This window comes from Spinacia oleracea, chromosome 6 (assembly GCF_020520425.1).
Source record: "Spinacia oleracea cultivar Varoflay chromosome 6, BTI_SOV_V1, whole genome shotgun sequence".
Classification (NCBI taxonomy): domain Eukaryota; kingdom Viridiplantae; phylum Streptophyta; class Magnoliopsida; order Caryophyllales; family Amaranthaceae; genus Spinacia; species Spinacia oleracea.
In genome coordinates this window covers 140507781-140525147 of record NC_079492.1, presented here as the reverse complement: position 1 = coordinate 140525147, position 17367 = coordinate 140507781, and the positions used below count along the sequence as shown (strand labels likewise).

At 33.0% G+C, this 17367-nt stretch overlaps 1 protein-coding gene across 1 annotated transcript; it reads right to left on the bottom strand.

Moving 5' to 3' along the window:
- Window positions 1-819: 819 nt before the first annotated feature.
- LOC110778110 (cucumisin-like) lies at window positions 820-13002 on the bottom strand. The gene is made up of 10 exons (XM_021982671.2): window positions 12836-13002; window positions 12619-12710; window positions 10611-10711; window positions 9921-10167; window positions 3710-4223; window positions 2911-3005; window positions 2583-2804; window positions 2389-2500; window positions 2075-2288; window positions 820-1461 (listed from the first exon to the last, which is right to left on the bottom strand). Exons 1-10 carry the CDS (start codon window positions 12944-12946, stop codon window positions 938-940), a joined length of 2232 nt encoding a protein of 743 aa, XP_021838363.2. The 5' UTR covers window positions 12947-13002; the 3' UTR covers window positions 820-937.
- Window positions 13003-17367: the final 4365 nt, after the last annotated feature.

The following is a 17367-nucleotide window of genomic DNA, read 5'->3' as shown; positions in this document are numbered from 1 at the left end:
ATGAACTTTTCTCCTTGTTTAAATATAGGGAAGTGTTGTTTACTTCTTGAAGTGCTTCCCCTAGTGGTTTGGGATAGGAAGGGAATCCCCACGCGCGCCGCAGCCGTGTCCGTGTCCGTGGCCGTGGCCGTGGCCGTGTCCGTGTCCGTGTCCGTGTCCGTGTCCGTGTCCGTGTTCGTGGCACGTGCACGGTGGGGTGGGGCCTTCTTTTTGGGCCAAGTCGTAACTGACGGTCCAGTAATTATGAGACCGTTCAGTTACGTAGCTCACTCCACATTCTTCAATTAAAAACGTAACGGTCGCATTTATTACGGACACGGTTCCTTGATTCTCGCTTCCGTTTTAATTACGAATTACACTTCAGATTTTCGGTTACAAGTGTTTTAAATGTCCCATTTGAATTCTGATCCTTTGTTTTTATTTCAATAATAAATTCTGATTTTCGGTTACGAGTTTTGATTCCTATATAAATCAACTTTGGGAATCAGTTGAGATACACCGAAATACAATTCTCCTCTTCATCTCTTCTCTGTTTTATTCTGAGCATATTATGAGTTCCTAGTTCGTTTTATTCAAGTGCACGTTAAAACGAATTGCTGTGTAAAATCTTGGGGGGCAACGCCTATTACGATTGCACCATAGTCGAGGCGAATTTTGCTTCTAAGACAGTGTTTTATAACACGTCACAGCCTTACATAAATTAAATATTCGGCCCACATTATATTCACATTTTCGGATTTTACAGTATTCTTTCCTACACACTAAACTATTTTACACATCTAATCAGAATTCCCTCATTTCAAACACAACAAAAAGAAAGGAGTCCAAATATCCAATATTTCACATGAACTTTTTGTTTACATAAAAAAATAATGTAATTCAAGGACTCTTCCATAAATAATTTGTACATGAATAGAATTCAAAAATCTTTTCCATGTTAAGACAAATTGAACACAACAATAGGGCTTCTAACTTGATGTTGACCATCATCCCACACCAAAGAAGCAGACATCAAAGCTCTCCTACCAATAGTCCCATAAACTCTCACAGTGTAGGACAATTTCTGCCCTACATATTTAAATGACAAAACTGATGGGTGCACTTTGATTACAATTGCCTGATCTTTAGGCATTGTTACTATAGCTTTGTAAGTTGAGTATGGTGAACCAACATTTGTTACTGTCCTGGTAAACACGGTTTCGAAGGGGCCTAAACTTGTAGGGAGTGCAATAGAAGGGTAATTAAGATCCCAATTTGTACCATTTCCTTGGCAACAACTAGTTTCTCCTGTGATGTATCCGATTGTAATCTCATCATAGCCTTGACTGCACAAGAATTTCACGTAGTCGCCTACGTCAATGTCGTACACAAGTCCAGGGTCTTTAGCCTTTAATGGATTGATATGGCCTGAACCATAGGCTAATTCAGCTTCGTCGTTTTTAGCACTACTCATTGGTATGGCTGTTGAATTAAGATTGAAAGTATTAGTTATAATGATACAATTCTCATGTATACGTACTGTATCATATGATTCTTGTTTTCCTAATCGGGACAATCAAAAATCAAAATGTTGTTTCTGTTTCTATTTTAAGCCATGTACTTTCCCACCCAATTAGACCTTTTATAAATCAATTCGACCCGAAAATACTATATTTTTAACAAAATTATGTGACATGTAACCCGATTTTATCCGAACTCAAAAGTGACCGACTCAAACTAACCCGAGCCCAAAAGTGACCGACTTAAACTAACCTGAACCCAAAAGTGATTTATTATAACCCGATCTGACTGACCTGTTTGACAGGTATGCACCAATGATTCCCAAATTCATTTTGTGTTTTACTTTTTTTTTTATTAAACGTCAATTTAATTTTCCCCTTCCCGATACAACAACGTACAACGCGATCATCCCCACATCCACTCTTTTATTTTCATAAAAGAAACAATTTAATTTCTCTTCTTCCCAATAAGTATATCCTAATAATTACTTTTCCCCACACACTTGTTTTTTCTATAATACCTGTATTTTTCTCAAATAAGAAGGATATTATGAAACGGAGGGAGTAGAGTATACCAGTGGTCATGAGAGCAGATTTGATAGCAGCTTCGGACCAAGTAGGGTGAAATGATTTAACATAAGCAGCTACTGCTGTGGCATGTGGGCACGCCATGGAAGTTCCAGACACCATATTATATGGGACGGACCTTTGATCACTCTTAACACTGGAAACAGGTGCAATCGGTGAATATGCCGCCAGTATGTTTACTCCAGGTGCAGTCAAATCTGGCTAAGAAATTACAATTTTGGCATGCCTTTAATTTTGTATTTATAATATACGACGTATGAATTGAAGGTACAAATTAATTAAACACAGTAATTAGTCTTACTTTAAGGATTCCTGGAGAGAATAGACTAGGACCCCTTGAAGAAAATGAGACTGTTTTAGGGGCTGATGTATCCTTTACTTGAACGCTTCTTTTGATTGTTCCAATTGGCGTACTACATATATAAATGAGAAATTAATATGTTACATCAAGTAATTAATTTGGCTAGATTATATATAATCCGATCGAGTTCATACCTTGCTAAGTTTCTAGTATAGGAGAGAACACGTTCAGCATCATCAACACGAAGATCAGATGCAGGGAGAGGGAAGGAAGACGGGTCATCTAGGGGTAAAATATCATGTATTATCATCCCAGCTGCACCAGCAAGAAAGGGCTCCTCCCCATCTCTAAAATAATCACATAACACAATCTTGTCTTTTACCAATGTTCTATCTAATGAATCTGGATAGCAATACCTGCAATTTTGTGACACGTGATTAGTTAATTAGTCAATTTTGTTGATTACTTGTTCGATCAAAACCTGCAAAATTGCATCCGCATGTTTTGTAATTAATCATTTACCGGGCATATGATGAATTTTCAGATGATGTGTTTGCGGCATCGCCTCCATATATTAGGGGGAAACTCTTATCATCAAATGTATTAAGTGAAACTCCCTGCATCAAGGAAACATTCAATTATTAGTACTTAACTTCTATTTTTTAGAAGTCACTACTATTGTTGTACAACATTAATCCTTCATTGTAGAGTATAAAATCAATATTGAATCTTTGACCATCTGCTTAAGCTTTTGACTCAGTTGGTCATTTGACATGCATGATATCCGAGCCAGCGTGACACAAATATCACATGTTCAAATCTCATCAACTCCTTCTTTCAAAGTGGAATATTTAGCGCTGAATATTGAGAGGCATCATCCACACTTCAAACCCTAAGAACTTTCATGTGAGGGGTGTGATAGAGTATAAAACTAATCTTGGATTTTTGTCCATTTAAGTTTTAACCCCCTCCCCCATTTATAATAATTATTGCCCTTATGCCTCGAAACTAATTCACAACGAAGGAAGTAAGTACCATTCATGTAATTTTGATTCAACGAACCCTACAAAAATTTGTATTTTCAATAACAAACTAATAACGACGGGTCAAAAATCTCGTCGTAAAAGTGTTAATTCGTGACGGGGCTAACAATCAAACAAAGACGGGTACAACCGTCGTAAATGTCTTTTATGACAGATTAACGACGAGATTATTCATTTCTTTTATGGCGGGTTCGCAACGACGAAATTTTCCGTCGTTAATGGTACAATTTGAAAAATAAACTTGATAAAGAAGCTAACCAAAAAAATGATTGACTAACCTCAAGAGACATGCCATTACCAAGTTGCAGTTGTGTAGTAAATTTACGGTCCATAGTACTAGCTCCAACCGAGAGTAACCACGGCGCATAGTTTCCAACTGTATAAAGGCCTGGACCTTCATTTCCAGCTGCACTGGAGGTCAAAATTCCATATTTCATTGCATAAAAGGCTCCAATAGCAGTTGCATCCTGAAAGAATGGTAAAGCATCGCCTCCAACAGAAAGAGATATGATGTCGACACCATCAGATATAGCCGCATCAAATGCTGCCAAGATATCAGCTCCCCAGCAATTTTCATCTGCCCAACATATTTTGTAAACTGCAATTCTAGCTGATGGTACACCACCTCTAGCAGTTCCATGGCCTAGTCCTAGTAAACTTGCCTTCTTCACTGCTTCTCCTGCGGCTATGGAGGCACAATGTGTTCCATGCCCGTCTGTGTCTCGAGGTGATACTATGTCATCTTCTGTAAATTCTCCATTCGCTCGAAAATATCGTGCGCCTATTATCTTGCTGCATTTATACATTAGATTTTAACAATGTCAAAGTCGTTCTTCTTCGAACATCAAAATTAACAATTGGGACTGTCCCGAGATACGGCACCAAAATTAATCTCAAGCCAATTAACTTGAACAATATGCTTGTTGCACGAGCTTGAACAGAGGAAGTCTTTGCGCATATTAGATATGTACTAGTATAGTACCCGTGCGATGCACGGTTTTTATAATCTATACATAAATTTGTATGAAATATGTTAGGAAATTATAACAAAATAGAGATTATATATATTTTCCAAATTAAAATTAGTTACTGATAAGTTTGTCATTGCTCATTTATCAAACCAACTAAAACAAATTAGAGTACACAGATAAAATTATTTTCATTCTCATTCACCACTTGTGTCAATCATAAGTTATCTCATCACTCTTTACTTCGATAGTAATGCGCACTTAATACTCACAAAATATCCCAATCAACTTCATTACCTGATCTCTTAACAACTACCTACACCATTTACTTTACTAAGTTAAAGATGACTTTTAGGAGAAGCGGGGCCTGCACACTCGTGCCCCCCTAAAGTTCTCATACCCATCATTTTCCATCCACGATGGAACGATACCCACCCCTCTCAATCCCCGTCTCGAGAGGTACAAATTAAAATAAAATTCATCCCCTCTTCATCACCCCCCTCGCGTGTATCTACACCCGCCTCAAACCCACACCTAGACTAAACTTTGGTAAAGGAGTTTTGAATTTTACAACTCTATTCTAGATTATTTGACAATTTATTTGTCTAATTAGAGTAATTACATTGAGTAAATAAAAAAACATATAATATATAAGTTAGTAGTAAATTTTATTTAATATATTCATAATCAATTAAATGAAAGATTAGAGACGCAGGCGGGTCCAATTTTAAAATTTATTTTTGCCCCGTCAACCACGCCGTATACATTTTTACCCCCCACCACCCACCAAATTCTCCTCCATCCCTGCCCACTTGGAGAGGATCTACGGGGGGATCTTCCAAAAGATTCGTCCCACTAACAATCTGACATCCCTATATTCGATAAACAATCAACTTTTTCTTCCAACTAACTTTAAATGTATTGACATTAGTTTATTACAAAGTATTTTAATTGATTGTATTAGCTATAATATTGATAAAACAAATATATTTAAAAGTGACATAAATAATTAAGATTGGGTGAGTGTTCCCAAGTCAAATCAATTCAAACTCGCCCCATCAGTAAAGTGTGTACATGTTATCCTTATACCCGTCTGCCAACAACAAATCTCTATTTGTTAGTCAGCATTGGGTCAACATTAGGCAATCATCTACGTTTATCTTTTTAGTCAGCCCAATCTAAAATTGAAACTCGCGCCATCATCAATTGGGATGCACCATTTACATATAAAAATTTAATTTTGCACAAAATTTTAATGTGACATTGCAATCATTTACATTAAGATATAAAATATATTTTTTATTGCAAACATATTAATAATAAGTAAAGTTAATCATCTAAGTCTTATGATTTTGGAAATAATTGATTACGATTAGTTAATTATAATCAATATGCCCTTAAGAGTTCAATAATATGAGCGGATAAATTATGATCCGTGCTTCGTATAAAAGTATTACGATAATGAGAATGTGGCAAATTTTGTTTTTGATATTTAAGATTAAGTATAGGTCAGGGCCCGTCATGAAAAAGTATGTGGCTAGGGATCTCATTTTGTTAGTCAACATCGGGATTATAAAATGTTTGAAACAACCTTGTCAAATATATTAAATCAAGAGTTATCGTTTGTTATGCATATCCTGATTATTATATGACACAAATTCTTAAAAAGTTGATAGTATTATAATAATTTAATTGATAGTACATGTTCAACTATAATAAGATTTTCTATGTCGATCGGTTATCATAAATTTCATGCAAAAAAATTTCTTTGGATTACAAATAGTAAACGATCAAAGGTAAACGTTCATTATACATTATTCACATCCATTATACGTAGTATGACACAATTTCTAAACAAAACATGATATTCGGCTATTCACGTTATAAGAGAGGAAAATTAGAGAGTGACATTTTCACCACCACGTCGATTTACTTCTCTTTTATTATAATATATGGAGTACTCCTTCCGTTCTCGAATATTAGTCATATCTGTAATCTTTTAACTATTCACAATCGAAGAAAATCTTCTAATTTATTTCCAATACGTATTTCAAAACATATTTATATGATATTTTATTTTGTTCTTCTCAATGTTTGGTTAGTACAATATCAAAATTTTATACTTTTTTAACATACGTATTTGGAGATATTTACGTTTAAATATTGAGTTGAAACGGGTGAAAAAGTCAAAAGATGACTAATATTTAAAAACAGAGGGAGTATATAGATATATATATATTTAAATTAAGAAATTTATTGACATAAATAAATAAGTACGTAGTTCGTAGTATGATCGATTATTACCATAAGTAATTAGAAGATTTTAGAAAAAATATATATGAATTATATTAATTATTGCGCAATAGAGTAGTAGATAGATTAGATTACGCAAGTTTTTACTCATGTTTAAGAAAGTTACGTAATTACTATCAACGACGGTGATAATTATTGAAATTAGTTTCTAAATATACTACATTAAAATAGTAAAATAATTGGCGGTTATATTTATCGAATTTAGTTGTTTAAATATTATAGAGTACTATAGTAATTTTTTTATACACTCTTATAATCTTATTCAGACTTGGTTGATTCTCTTATTTATTTGTATTTTAATTATGTAAGTACAAATCAATAGACTACTCTTAAATTTTTATAAAAATACTACTACGTACTCCATATAATGGATTAATTATTCGTAGTATAATGTTTATTACATTATACTAAAACAAACACCATGAGTGACACGTGACACTTCCTTGTGCAAATTTTTCCACCAACTTTTGATAAATTTGTCTATAAAACGTTCGTAGTATATAATTAGGAAATGGTTATTAAATTAATAAATCAAGAGTACATACTTTTGTAAGATAAAAAGTTCACGAATTTTTAATGGTGCTAGAAATTAAAACATTAGTAGATACATAGTACATGCCTAAGTAAAATGGTAATATATATTTTAAAAATTTAAGTTATTTTTTAGACTTAGCTATATATTTCAATTCAATTTTGTTTTACCTTATTTAGCTAGCTTGATATACTATTATAGGAATGATTAAGTATGTGTTGGTTTATTTTGATGAAATAAATACATCTTTTGTACTAATTGATCATATTTTTATGTGTCATTTAATTGTGTTAAAATAAGAATTTTCTAATCGATACTGAATATATTATAAATAAATTAGTATACATTTTAACGAATGAGTTTCCGTATTTCTTTATTTATATGATGTACTACCTAAATCGAGATTTTATATCGTTGCCTAAATGTCTATACAATAGTAATGTTTCCTTTTATAAAAAGATAATCTTAAATTGGTTATATTTGTTATGAAAGTATAGAAAATATAATTTACACAATATTTCCCATGTATAGAGTGATTTTTTTTTTTAAAGGAAAATAGAATCAAATATTCTTATGAGATGAAAGTTAACAAAATAACTATAGAATGTTTTAATTTTTATAATTTTTTTATTTCTAAAAGAGAGGCCAATCAATGAGTGACATTTGTCATCACCACATTGATTTCCTCTCTTTTAGTATAATATATAGATGGGCAAATACATATCAGAACAAAAGACAAAATAGGCAAAAGGACAAAAAAGAAATTAAATGGTACTTATTTAAACAAAAATTGTACTTTTTTTTATAGAATTTTTTACAGAATGATACTTTTTTTAACATGAATGGTACTTCCTTTTTTGTCTTTTATCTATTTGTCTTTTAGTTGATATGTATGTTACCACACATATCTGATATGCGAAAAAACAACCTCAGCTTGAACATGCTTTTATTTATTTTTGTTTTAGCAAATACTCCCTCCGTCCCGGAATACTTGAAACCGTTTGACCGGCACGGAGTTTAATTCATTATAATTGACTTCTTATTTAATTGAAAGGTAGTTAGTATTGAGGTATTTTTTTAATATAGATAGTGGGATGTGTGGGGTAGTGGGGTACTTTTTAATGTTTATTTGGGATAGTAGGGTTGTTGGTGGGCCCTTATATAAGGTGAGAAAATAATAAAATATTATGTAAAGTTTCCATTTTTAGAAGCGTTTCAAGTAATCCGGGACAACCCGATAAGAAAAGCGTTTCAATTATTCCGGGACGGAGGGAGTTTATACTTGTTCGGATACCGCCTGAGCCTGCTCCTTTGTATTTCGTGTTCGATCTCTAAATTGAACGAGCTTTAAAAAGAGTTTTAATAAATCAACTTTACAACTCATCCTCCTTTTACGAAGATTAAAAAAAATTGAACAAGTACTCCAGTTTGGACTTTAGTTATAAGATTTTAGGAAAAAATATATTTCATACTCCGTCTATATCTAAATAAGTGTCACATTTTCATTTTTAGCCTTTCCTTATAAGTGTCACATTTCTATTTTTAAACATGTACTTTTCCCACTTTTTCATACATTTTTCACACTTTTTCATACACTTTTCCCACTTTTCTATAAATCATACTCCCTCCGTATTTTTTTAAGAGATACACTTGCCTTTTCCGGCCGTATTTTTTTAAGAGATACACTTGCCATTTTTGGTAACTTATCAACCCCACCACCTAATTAAATAATATTATCTACTACACTTTATGACCCACCATCCAATTAAAAAATAATTTTACAACTACACCCACCCCACCCCCACCTCCATTTGTTCAAAAGGACATGGTCCCCAATGTACTTATTTATTAAAATATCTACCCCAACCCCACTTCTTTTATTCTTCTTAAGACCCGTGCCCAACCAAGTGTATCTCTTAAAAAAATACGAAGGGAGTAATTACTTTTACTTACGCATACTACACTTTTCCACTTTTCAATTCCCACATACACTTTTATTTGTACTTTATTCAATTAAACAATTATCTACTTTATCTTTTCCCCAAAAAAAGCATTCTCAATCATTAACTCTTACACACTTTACAATTTTATTAATTACCGTGCCCGGGCCCAAATGTGACACTTATTTAGGAACGGATGGAGTATTATTCTATTAGAATATACTACATACCTCCATTTCATAAAGATTTTTATGGTTATTATTTGAACAAGTATTATATATTAAGACAAAAATGAAAAATGTGTATAATAAAATATAGATTAAGTAAGAAAATGGATAAAAAGATGGGTGGATGTAAAAAAAAAAAGTAAGAGAAAGTGAGTAAAAAATTGTAAATATTGTAAAGTAAGAATGGTAAGATAGTTATTTTCAGGTTCAAAATAGATCGAATAAAACAAAGTATAAATAACATCATGAAACGGACTTAAACGGATAGTGTAAAGATCATTTTGAAACGGATGTGGTATGAGCTATTAATGAGTTATAAACGAGATGTTCGTGAATACTAACGAGCCAAACACGATGGTGTTCGATTAAAGCTCGTTTAGTAAACGAGCCTTGAATATTTGCTCGATCTTGTTTATTTTCTTAATGAACGAGCTTGTTCGGGAGTTGTTCACAAACGTATCGATTCATTTACACAGTAAAGACAACATAAATAGAAGAACTAAGCTTACTTGTTGCAAGTGAAGTTATCATGGCAAGTTTGACAATAGCCCTTCCATTTGGAGGGTGGTGGACCGAAACCTTCATCTCGAAAGCTCTCGGATTCGGGCCAAATACCAGTGTCAAATACTCCAATAGTAACATCGCTCTCCATCATGCTTCTCTCAACATTTTCAGGGAAACCCATGAAATCCCAAGACCTTGTTGTATGAAGATGGCTCTTCCTGTTGGGAAATACCGAAACCACGCCTTTGATCCCTATCATTAATTTTTTATGTCAATATAAATATAGAAGGAGGTGGCTAAAAGAAAACATTGGTCACTCCTTACTCCTTTGGTACTCATCTTTTCGAAATAATGGTTACACTATATTTTTACTTTTTTATATCACGGTTAATTTGAAACCTTTGATCGAATATTGAAAATAAGTAATTACGTACGTAGTATTTTTTTAAGACTGTCATACACATTTGACCGATAATGTCAATATGAAAAGGGATAACTATTTGATTAAAAGGCATAACTGTTGGGTTGGATCGATATTATAACGTACTATTATAGTAGAACATAAGTATTCAATGTATATTTGTTCATATTAAGTAACTATTTAACTGTTTGACAGAATATTGGCCGGGCGGTGGATCAGTGATATAGTAATATATGTATAAAAAAATATGGATAATTAAGCAAGGCTAACTTACTGGATGCTTTCTTTGCTTCCTTTTTGGTTAGTTTTGCGACGCATCCTTGGAAGTTCTCGTAAGTGTAAAGTAGATATTCTGAAGTATGTTTTGAAGGCACACTGCAAATATAATGTAGTTTACCCATTTAGGATTACATGCACTAGTTCATTATGAAGATACAAATCTAGCATACTAATATTTCTATCAATTATACTTTCGTGAAAATAAAGTGAAAATAGTTTAGAAACAAAAGGTGTAATGTACATATATGTATTTTGGTACGTGTTTAGAAAGTCACAGAAGACCATAGTGTATATAGGAATATAGGATCCAATCATACCGAAATAACATGTACTTCCTCCGTTTCAGAAAGTTCTTTACGCTTTGGAAAATGTGTCCAAAGTATAAAAACTTTGACCGTAAATTCTCACCATTATATACATCAAAACGTTACATGTAAGATCTTGTTAGATTGGTCTTGGGATGTATTTTCAGAATATCAAATTTTTATAATTTTTTCACATACGAAATTGGATATATTAGTAGTCAAATGTTGCACTGGAGTTCGTGCAAATAGTAACCGTAAAGATCTTTTTGAAACGGAGGTAGTACTACCGACTACGTGTTATTCAAGGACAATTGAACCGTAGTATAGATAAAAGATAATTACTCAACGAAATCAGATCTACTATATCCAGCTTAATTTTTTACGGAGTACGCAGTATATACATAACATATTATGTATGACCCTTTTTTTAAATCAGTATATATTCAACAAACATGCATGTCCTTTGATTTTTTTGAAGGACGCCCATTTTTACTTAAAACAAAATCCCCTATATAAAATTTACAACTACGGACGTAAGCTAGTTTGTCACATGATACTCGGATCCTACTACATGTACATCTAATGTACAAGGCATCTTGTACACCATGTTTTTCTATTGGTTGAAATGACATATTTATGGATTATTCTTGCGTGGATCTAGTCTACAATAATATTAGTGTGGACTCAAAACTCAACAGTTTTCTATAGCACCTTTTTACACTCATAGTGACCTTTATTGTACTCATAGTGACATTTATTGTTCATATAGTAACTATATAAATTAAACATCAAATTTCTTAGACGTAATAACCATTTTTTAAAGCATAGTAACCCTATGTTTTTAAAAGTGAATAGTGACTTAAAATTACATTATTCAAGCACACCATGTATTAACGACACTAATTTGATAATTTTTTCATAATATTCCTAATAAAATGTCAAAATAAATTAGGAACAAGTTGTTGACTTTATTTTAAGGCATGGTCCACAATAAATTTAGTGTGGACCAAGTCCATTTAAAAATTGGTGCATATTTATTGTCTTTCGTTCTCATTTTTTAGTGGGTTTAATGATATATCAAAAAATTAATGGCGGTGTTAGGTGTACTACAGAATCTTGTACACTAGGTGTACATGTAGCCTTTTCCCTGATACTCACATGGTAAATTTGTCTACTCATGTATTCTAATTTTCTAAACAAGTCAAAATCCAAGAATTATACTTCTTTCGCAAAAAATTTCGCTTTCTAATATCCGGTGTAGATGTACTTGTTTAAATCTCGAACATTAAAATGTCACATTATGTATGTATTAATCTAAACAGGATTATAAGTCTAGTTAAGTACACTCATCATAAAATTCAGGAAAATATCATGGGAATATACTCATGGTAATGGTAACATCCACATTGTCTTTCATGTCTATTATGGTTTTGGATCCTCTAGAGTTGTAAAATAACTCTACATGGTAGAGTTTGAGCATATCAACCATTGAATGAAAAATCAATGGTTCATATATTATCTTTCCAAAATTTCCCTTATTTTTTTTCATCGATATAAGCCATTGATTTTAAAATGTATGGTTTAGATACAACTCTATCTTGTAGAGTTTTATTAAAATAGAGGATCCGGACTCGTCTGTTATACAATATGATAGATATGCACAAAAAATGAAATGGTAATTAATTAAGTGCACCTCACCCTTCAAGAATAGTACTCAACATTCCCAAATAGAAGTCTTTAGCAGAGATATGATTAGAGTAAGTTCGATCGCCCATGTATATAATATACGTCTGCATAAATCAAATACGAAGTACAATTCAAATTACATAAAACGAAACATTTGAAAATATAATTGAATTTAAGAAATCTGCAGATTAGTATGATAAATAATCAATTAATTAAGATGTATGCTTACCTTTCTGTGATGTTGATGAGCTTGACTCATGGGTGCATTAAGCCATAATAAGCAGATAGTTAGAGAGAGGATAATGTATGAATAGTATGGAAACAATCTGGTGGAAGCCATTTTCTATTTTTGGAAAAAGCTCCTTAATTATTACAATGCATTATAGAACAATAAAGGAAGCTTGTTTTATATCTGAAATTTCAGATGAAACTTTCCAACTAGCTAGTATATATTTGCATTTCAATAATAACAATAATGATAATAATAATAATAATAATAATAATAATAATGACAAAGCTAAGTACGTTCCTTCCTTCTGAGTTTTGGTCTTGTGTTCTATAAGTGTTGATTGATTCAAAGGAGTACTCAATCTAACTGTAAAAAAATAGACTACTTTAATACTTCACATACCAAGACGAACTTGATAATGGGTAACAAAAAATGCTAGTTATGATTTGGCCTGTTCAACGAATGACCTGACCAAAGGAATGATGACTTTACTAGGTGCATTTCAAGTGATATGATATCTTACAGTAAATGGATAATTAAATGACACGTAAGATGAATATGATAAAGTGCACTCCAGAATTTTGAGTCAAACGTTATATTTCGGTCAAAGGAAATATTTACAACATAATTTTTTTAAAATGTAGTTAATTACAATATTTTTATAAGGTGGTTTTTGACAAATTTGCCTTCTCAAATAATTCAAATCAACATAAAATAGAATGTATCAGAAACGCGTTATGAAACAAGCGAAAGGCAATCAACTTGTTGTAGACTTGTAGTAAGCATTTCAGAAGAAATCTTCAAGGCATGTACACAACTTCATTACAATAATCACAATCATCCATCAGACTTTTATTTTTTCTGTTGCTTTAGCAAATTAAGTTGACATCTTTATTAAAAGCAACAAGTGGGCAAGTTAAGTTGCAGCCCAGTTGTAGTGCAGTTGTCCACTATATTATACACCTACATACTCTGAAATTATCAATTATAGACTAGAGAACTACGGACTAATTCGGTCTCTAGGCCAGCAGTACTATTTCACAAATCACAACCATTATGTAAATTATTACTGAGTGAAAATACGTTGTTGTGTTGTTATTCGTGGGAGTACGCCTCTATTTATATTACAAACTATATAACCTACTTTTCGTAGGTTTTTAAAGTCATACTTGTATATACTTCTATCTTATATCATATAGCTCATATATAACACAACTCTACCACATACGATAATCTATCATAGGATAACTACGTTATCTTCATGCAATACCCTCCCGTAATCGAAACGGCAGTTTCACGAACGTTGTGATTGGAGAAATATAAAAAAAAATTATGTCCTATGATTGTCTTGTCGTTTCAAGGAGTCGTGTCATTTCGTACAAGGAAATTCAATATGTTTGTCTTGTCGTTATAAGGAGTCCTATCGTTTCGTACAAAGAAAACCAATATGTTTGTCATGTCATTTTGTACAAGAAAACCAGTATGCTTTTCCTGTCGTTTCATGGAGTCATGTCGTTTCGTACAAGGAAATTAAACCAATATGGTTGTCCTGTCGTTTCAAGGAGCCATGTCGTTTTGTACAAGGAAATTAAACCAATATGGTTGTCCTGTCGTTTCAAAGAGTCATGTCGTTTCGTACAAGAAAATTGAACCAATATCTTTGTCATGTCGTTTCGTTTCGTACAAGGAAACCAATATGATTATCCATTCGTTTCAAGGTAATGACCATTTGTTTCAAGGTACAAGGAAAACCAAACAAATATGTTTGTCCTGTCGTTTCAAGATAATGTTATGTCTTTTCAAGGTACAAGAAAAACTAAGCCTTGTTTCCTGGCACTAGGAGAACTAATCCTTGTCTAAGGAGAGTCGAACCCTATCTCATGGCACAAGGAGAACCGTCCACGTCTAACGGCATAAAGAATATCGTTCATATCTTACGGCACAAAGAGAACCGTCCATGTCTTATGGCACAAGGAGAACCGTCCATGTTTTACGGCACAAGGAGAACCGTACATGTCTTACGGAACAAGGAGAATCGTACATGTCTTACAGCACAAGTATAAGGTTATAGACAATCTAATTGCATACGAAAAAACCATAAATTGCCATAATCCAAATTAATTGCCACATAATCAATACAGAGCTCCAAATGCCGCCCCTCTGCGGGGTCCACAGCAAGGTTCAACCAACTACGATATCGTCTAAGGTATTATCTCGGGATCTCACTATTAGTGATAGGCAATTCAAGTTGTGTGTTAAATTTTTGACCTATATATTTATAGGAAAATAGGTAGTCGTATCCTACTAGAATTAGGATAACCAAAACCCGTAGAATTAGGATTTAGGTGAATCACAAACTCTTTAGACTTTAGGATAATCCCAGGTTAGGTATTAAGATAATCATAAAACTCTTAAGTATGTAAGAATAGGAAAACGGACAGCTTGTGGCCTAAGTTACTTGCCGCGCCCTCTCACGCCAAGCTCGCAGCCCATTTGTTGTTCGTTGCTCGTTGGCTTGCCGCCCATTTGGTGAATTTTTATTTTTTTAGTTACTATAATATTGGTGATTTATCCGTAAGGTAACACTAAATATATAAGATCTTATTAGAATCCTCTTAATATGAATAGTTTTCCAACATCAACTTTTTGTCACATTTATACTCAAAGTTTCGTGTTGATAAGCGTAAAGTCTAACTTTGTAAATTTAAGAAACGGGGGCAATACTATTTACCATTTCTAATCCAAATTTACGAAGTATATTTTTTACCTAACTTATGATATGATATGAAAATTAGTTAGTGACCCGAGCGGTATTCCTATAGTATTGTATATAGCTTTTTTTTTTTTTACTAATTTCAAATTCATTTATAAATTTCTTTGTACTTCATTATGTGTGCAGTTGAAAAATCAAATTGGTTAACAAATAATCGGTAAACTAAAATTTTGAGTAATTTACATTAGTTGCGTAAAACTTTATTTTTGTAGTATTTTACTTATAAATTCTAAGAAAATATGTAGATTACAAAATCAAAGTATATTTTGGAGGGAAAAAACACATTTGATTAACTAAAAGAAAACACAAAAGTATTTTTTGTCCTTTTCTTTATTAATTTTTCATAATTGATCTAAATAAATTTCTAAAAAAGATAGATTTTCTCACACTAGATTTGGGGGGAGTTTTATACATTTATAAGAATGATTTTTTTTTTTTTTCATTTTTAATTATTTTACAATCATAAGTTGTATTGTTGGAGTGATGGATAAAACTCTACATTAACATAGGAGAGGTTATGAATTCGATGATGGATATCAACACATACCATGTCATTTGCCAAGTTATCACGACACGTGAAAAGATGTCATTACAGACGAAATACACCAACCATGTGTTAGTCCTTCTGAATTTTGGTCTTGGTTTTTTTTGTTGTTGATTGATTCAAGGGAGAATTCGATCTAACTTCAAAGGTGGACCATTACAATAATCAATTAATTTTTTAAAAAAAATTGTATAATTCGTCAACAAGAAATTGATGAGTTAAAATTAGGTTTTTATTTTATTTTGACAAAATTTGGAAACCAAATTAACCCAATTCTCCAGCTGCATTTTGATAGGTTAAAACAAGTCTTAGAATTTGGTAATATTACCTATGTTTTGTAACAAACTTCAAGCACCTAAATTGAGATGCCACTTTGAGTACCATATCAAAATATGATACGGTGATTAGGGATGTTAACGGGGAGGGGCGGATGTAGGCCCCTTCATCCCATCTCCGCCTAAAGTTTTCATCCACATCGCCGCCCCATCACCCATGACGGGTACAAAATTCATCCCCATCCCCGCCCCAATAGGTACAAATTAAAATCCACCCTCGCCTCCACCACCCGCCTGAGTATCCATTCCTGTTTTTTCTTATTTAGCAAACATTTGCGATATAAACGAACTGGAGTAACTAAAAATTAATTTTAGAAAATACACCTTATTACTTTAAACTCTCACGTAAATTCATATTATCACCTACAAACAAATAAATCCATACCCGCCCCATCATCCATAGCGTGTATGAAGTGGGGATGGGGCGGGGCGGGTTTAACACAAAATTCACACCCGCCCCATCACCCATAGCGGGTACAATTTTTATACTCATCCCAGCTCCATCACCCGCCAAACCTATCCCCATCCCCGCCTACTTGGACGGATGCGGGACGGGTCTCTCACAAAATCCCCTCCACTGACATCCCTAACGGTGATAAAATGTATGAAAAGATTCGCATGTTGTTTCAGAATGTCCAAAATTAGGCCCATAGACATTCGGTCATCTTCTATTCTTCTGATAGTTAGCTCCTGCCTACCAAAGCTAATTTAGAAGATGTGCAACAACGGTATGACTTCTCGCTTAATATTTTTTATATTTGCGAACAAATACCTACAAGCAACCATCGGAGTTACTCTAGTCTCTAACCAAAATCGTTATATTCACCTGGATTTTTTCAGTTTATTCAAGCAAACTAAGAGATACTTTGGCCAATCTGAA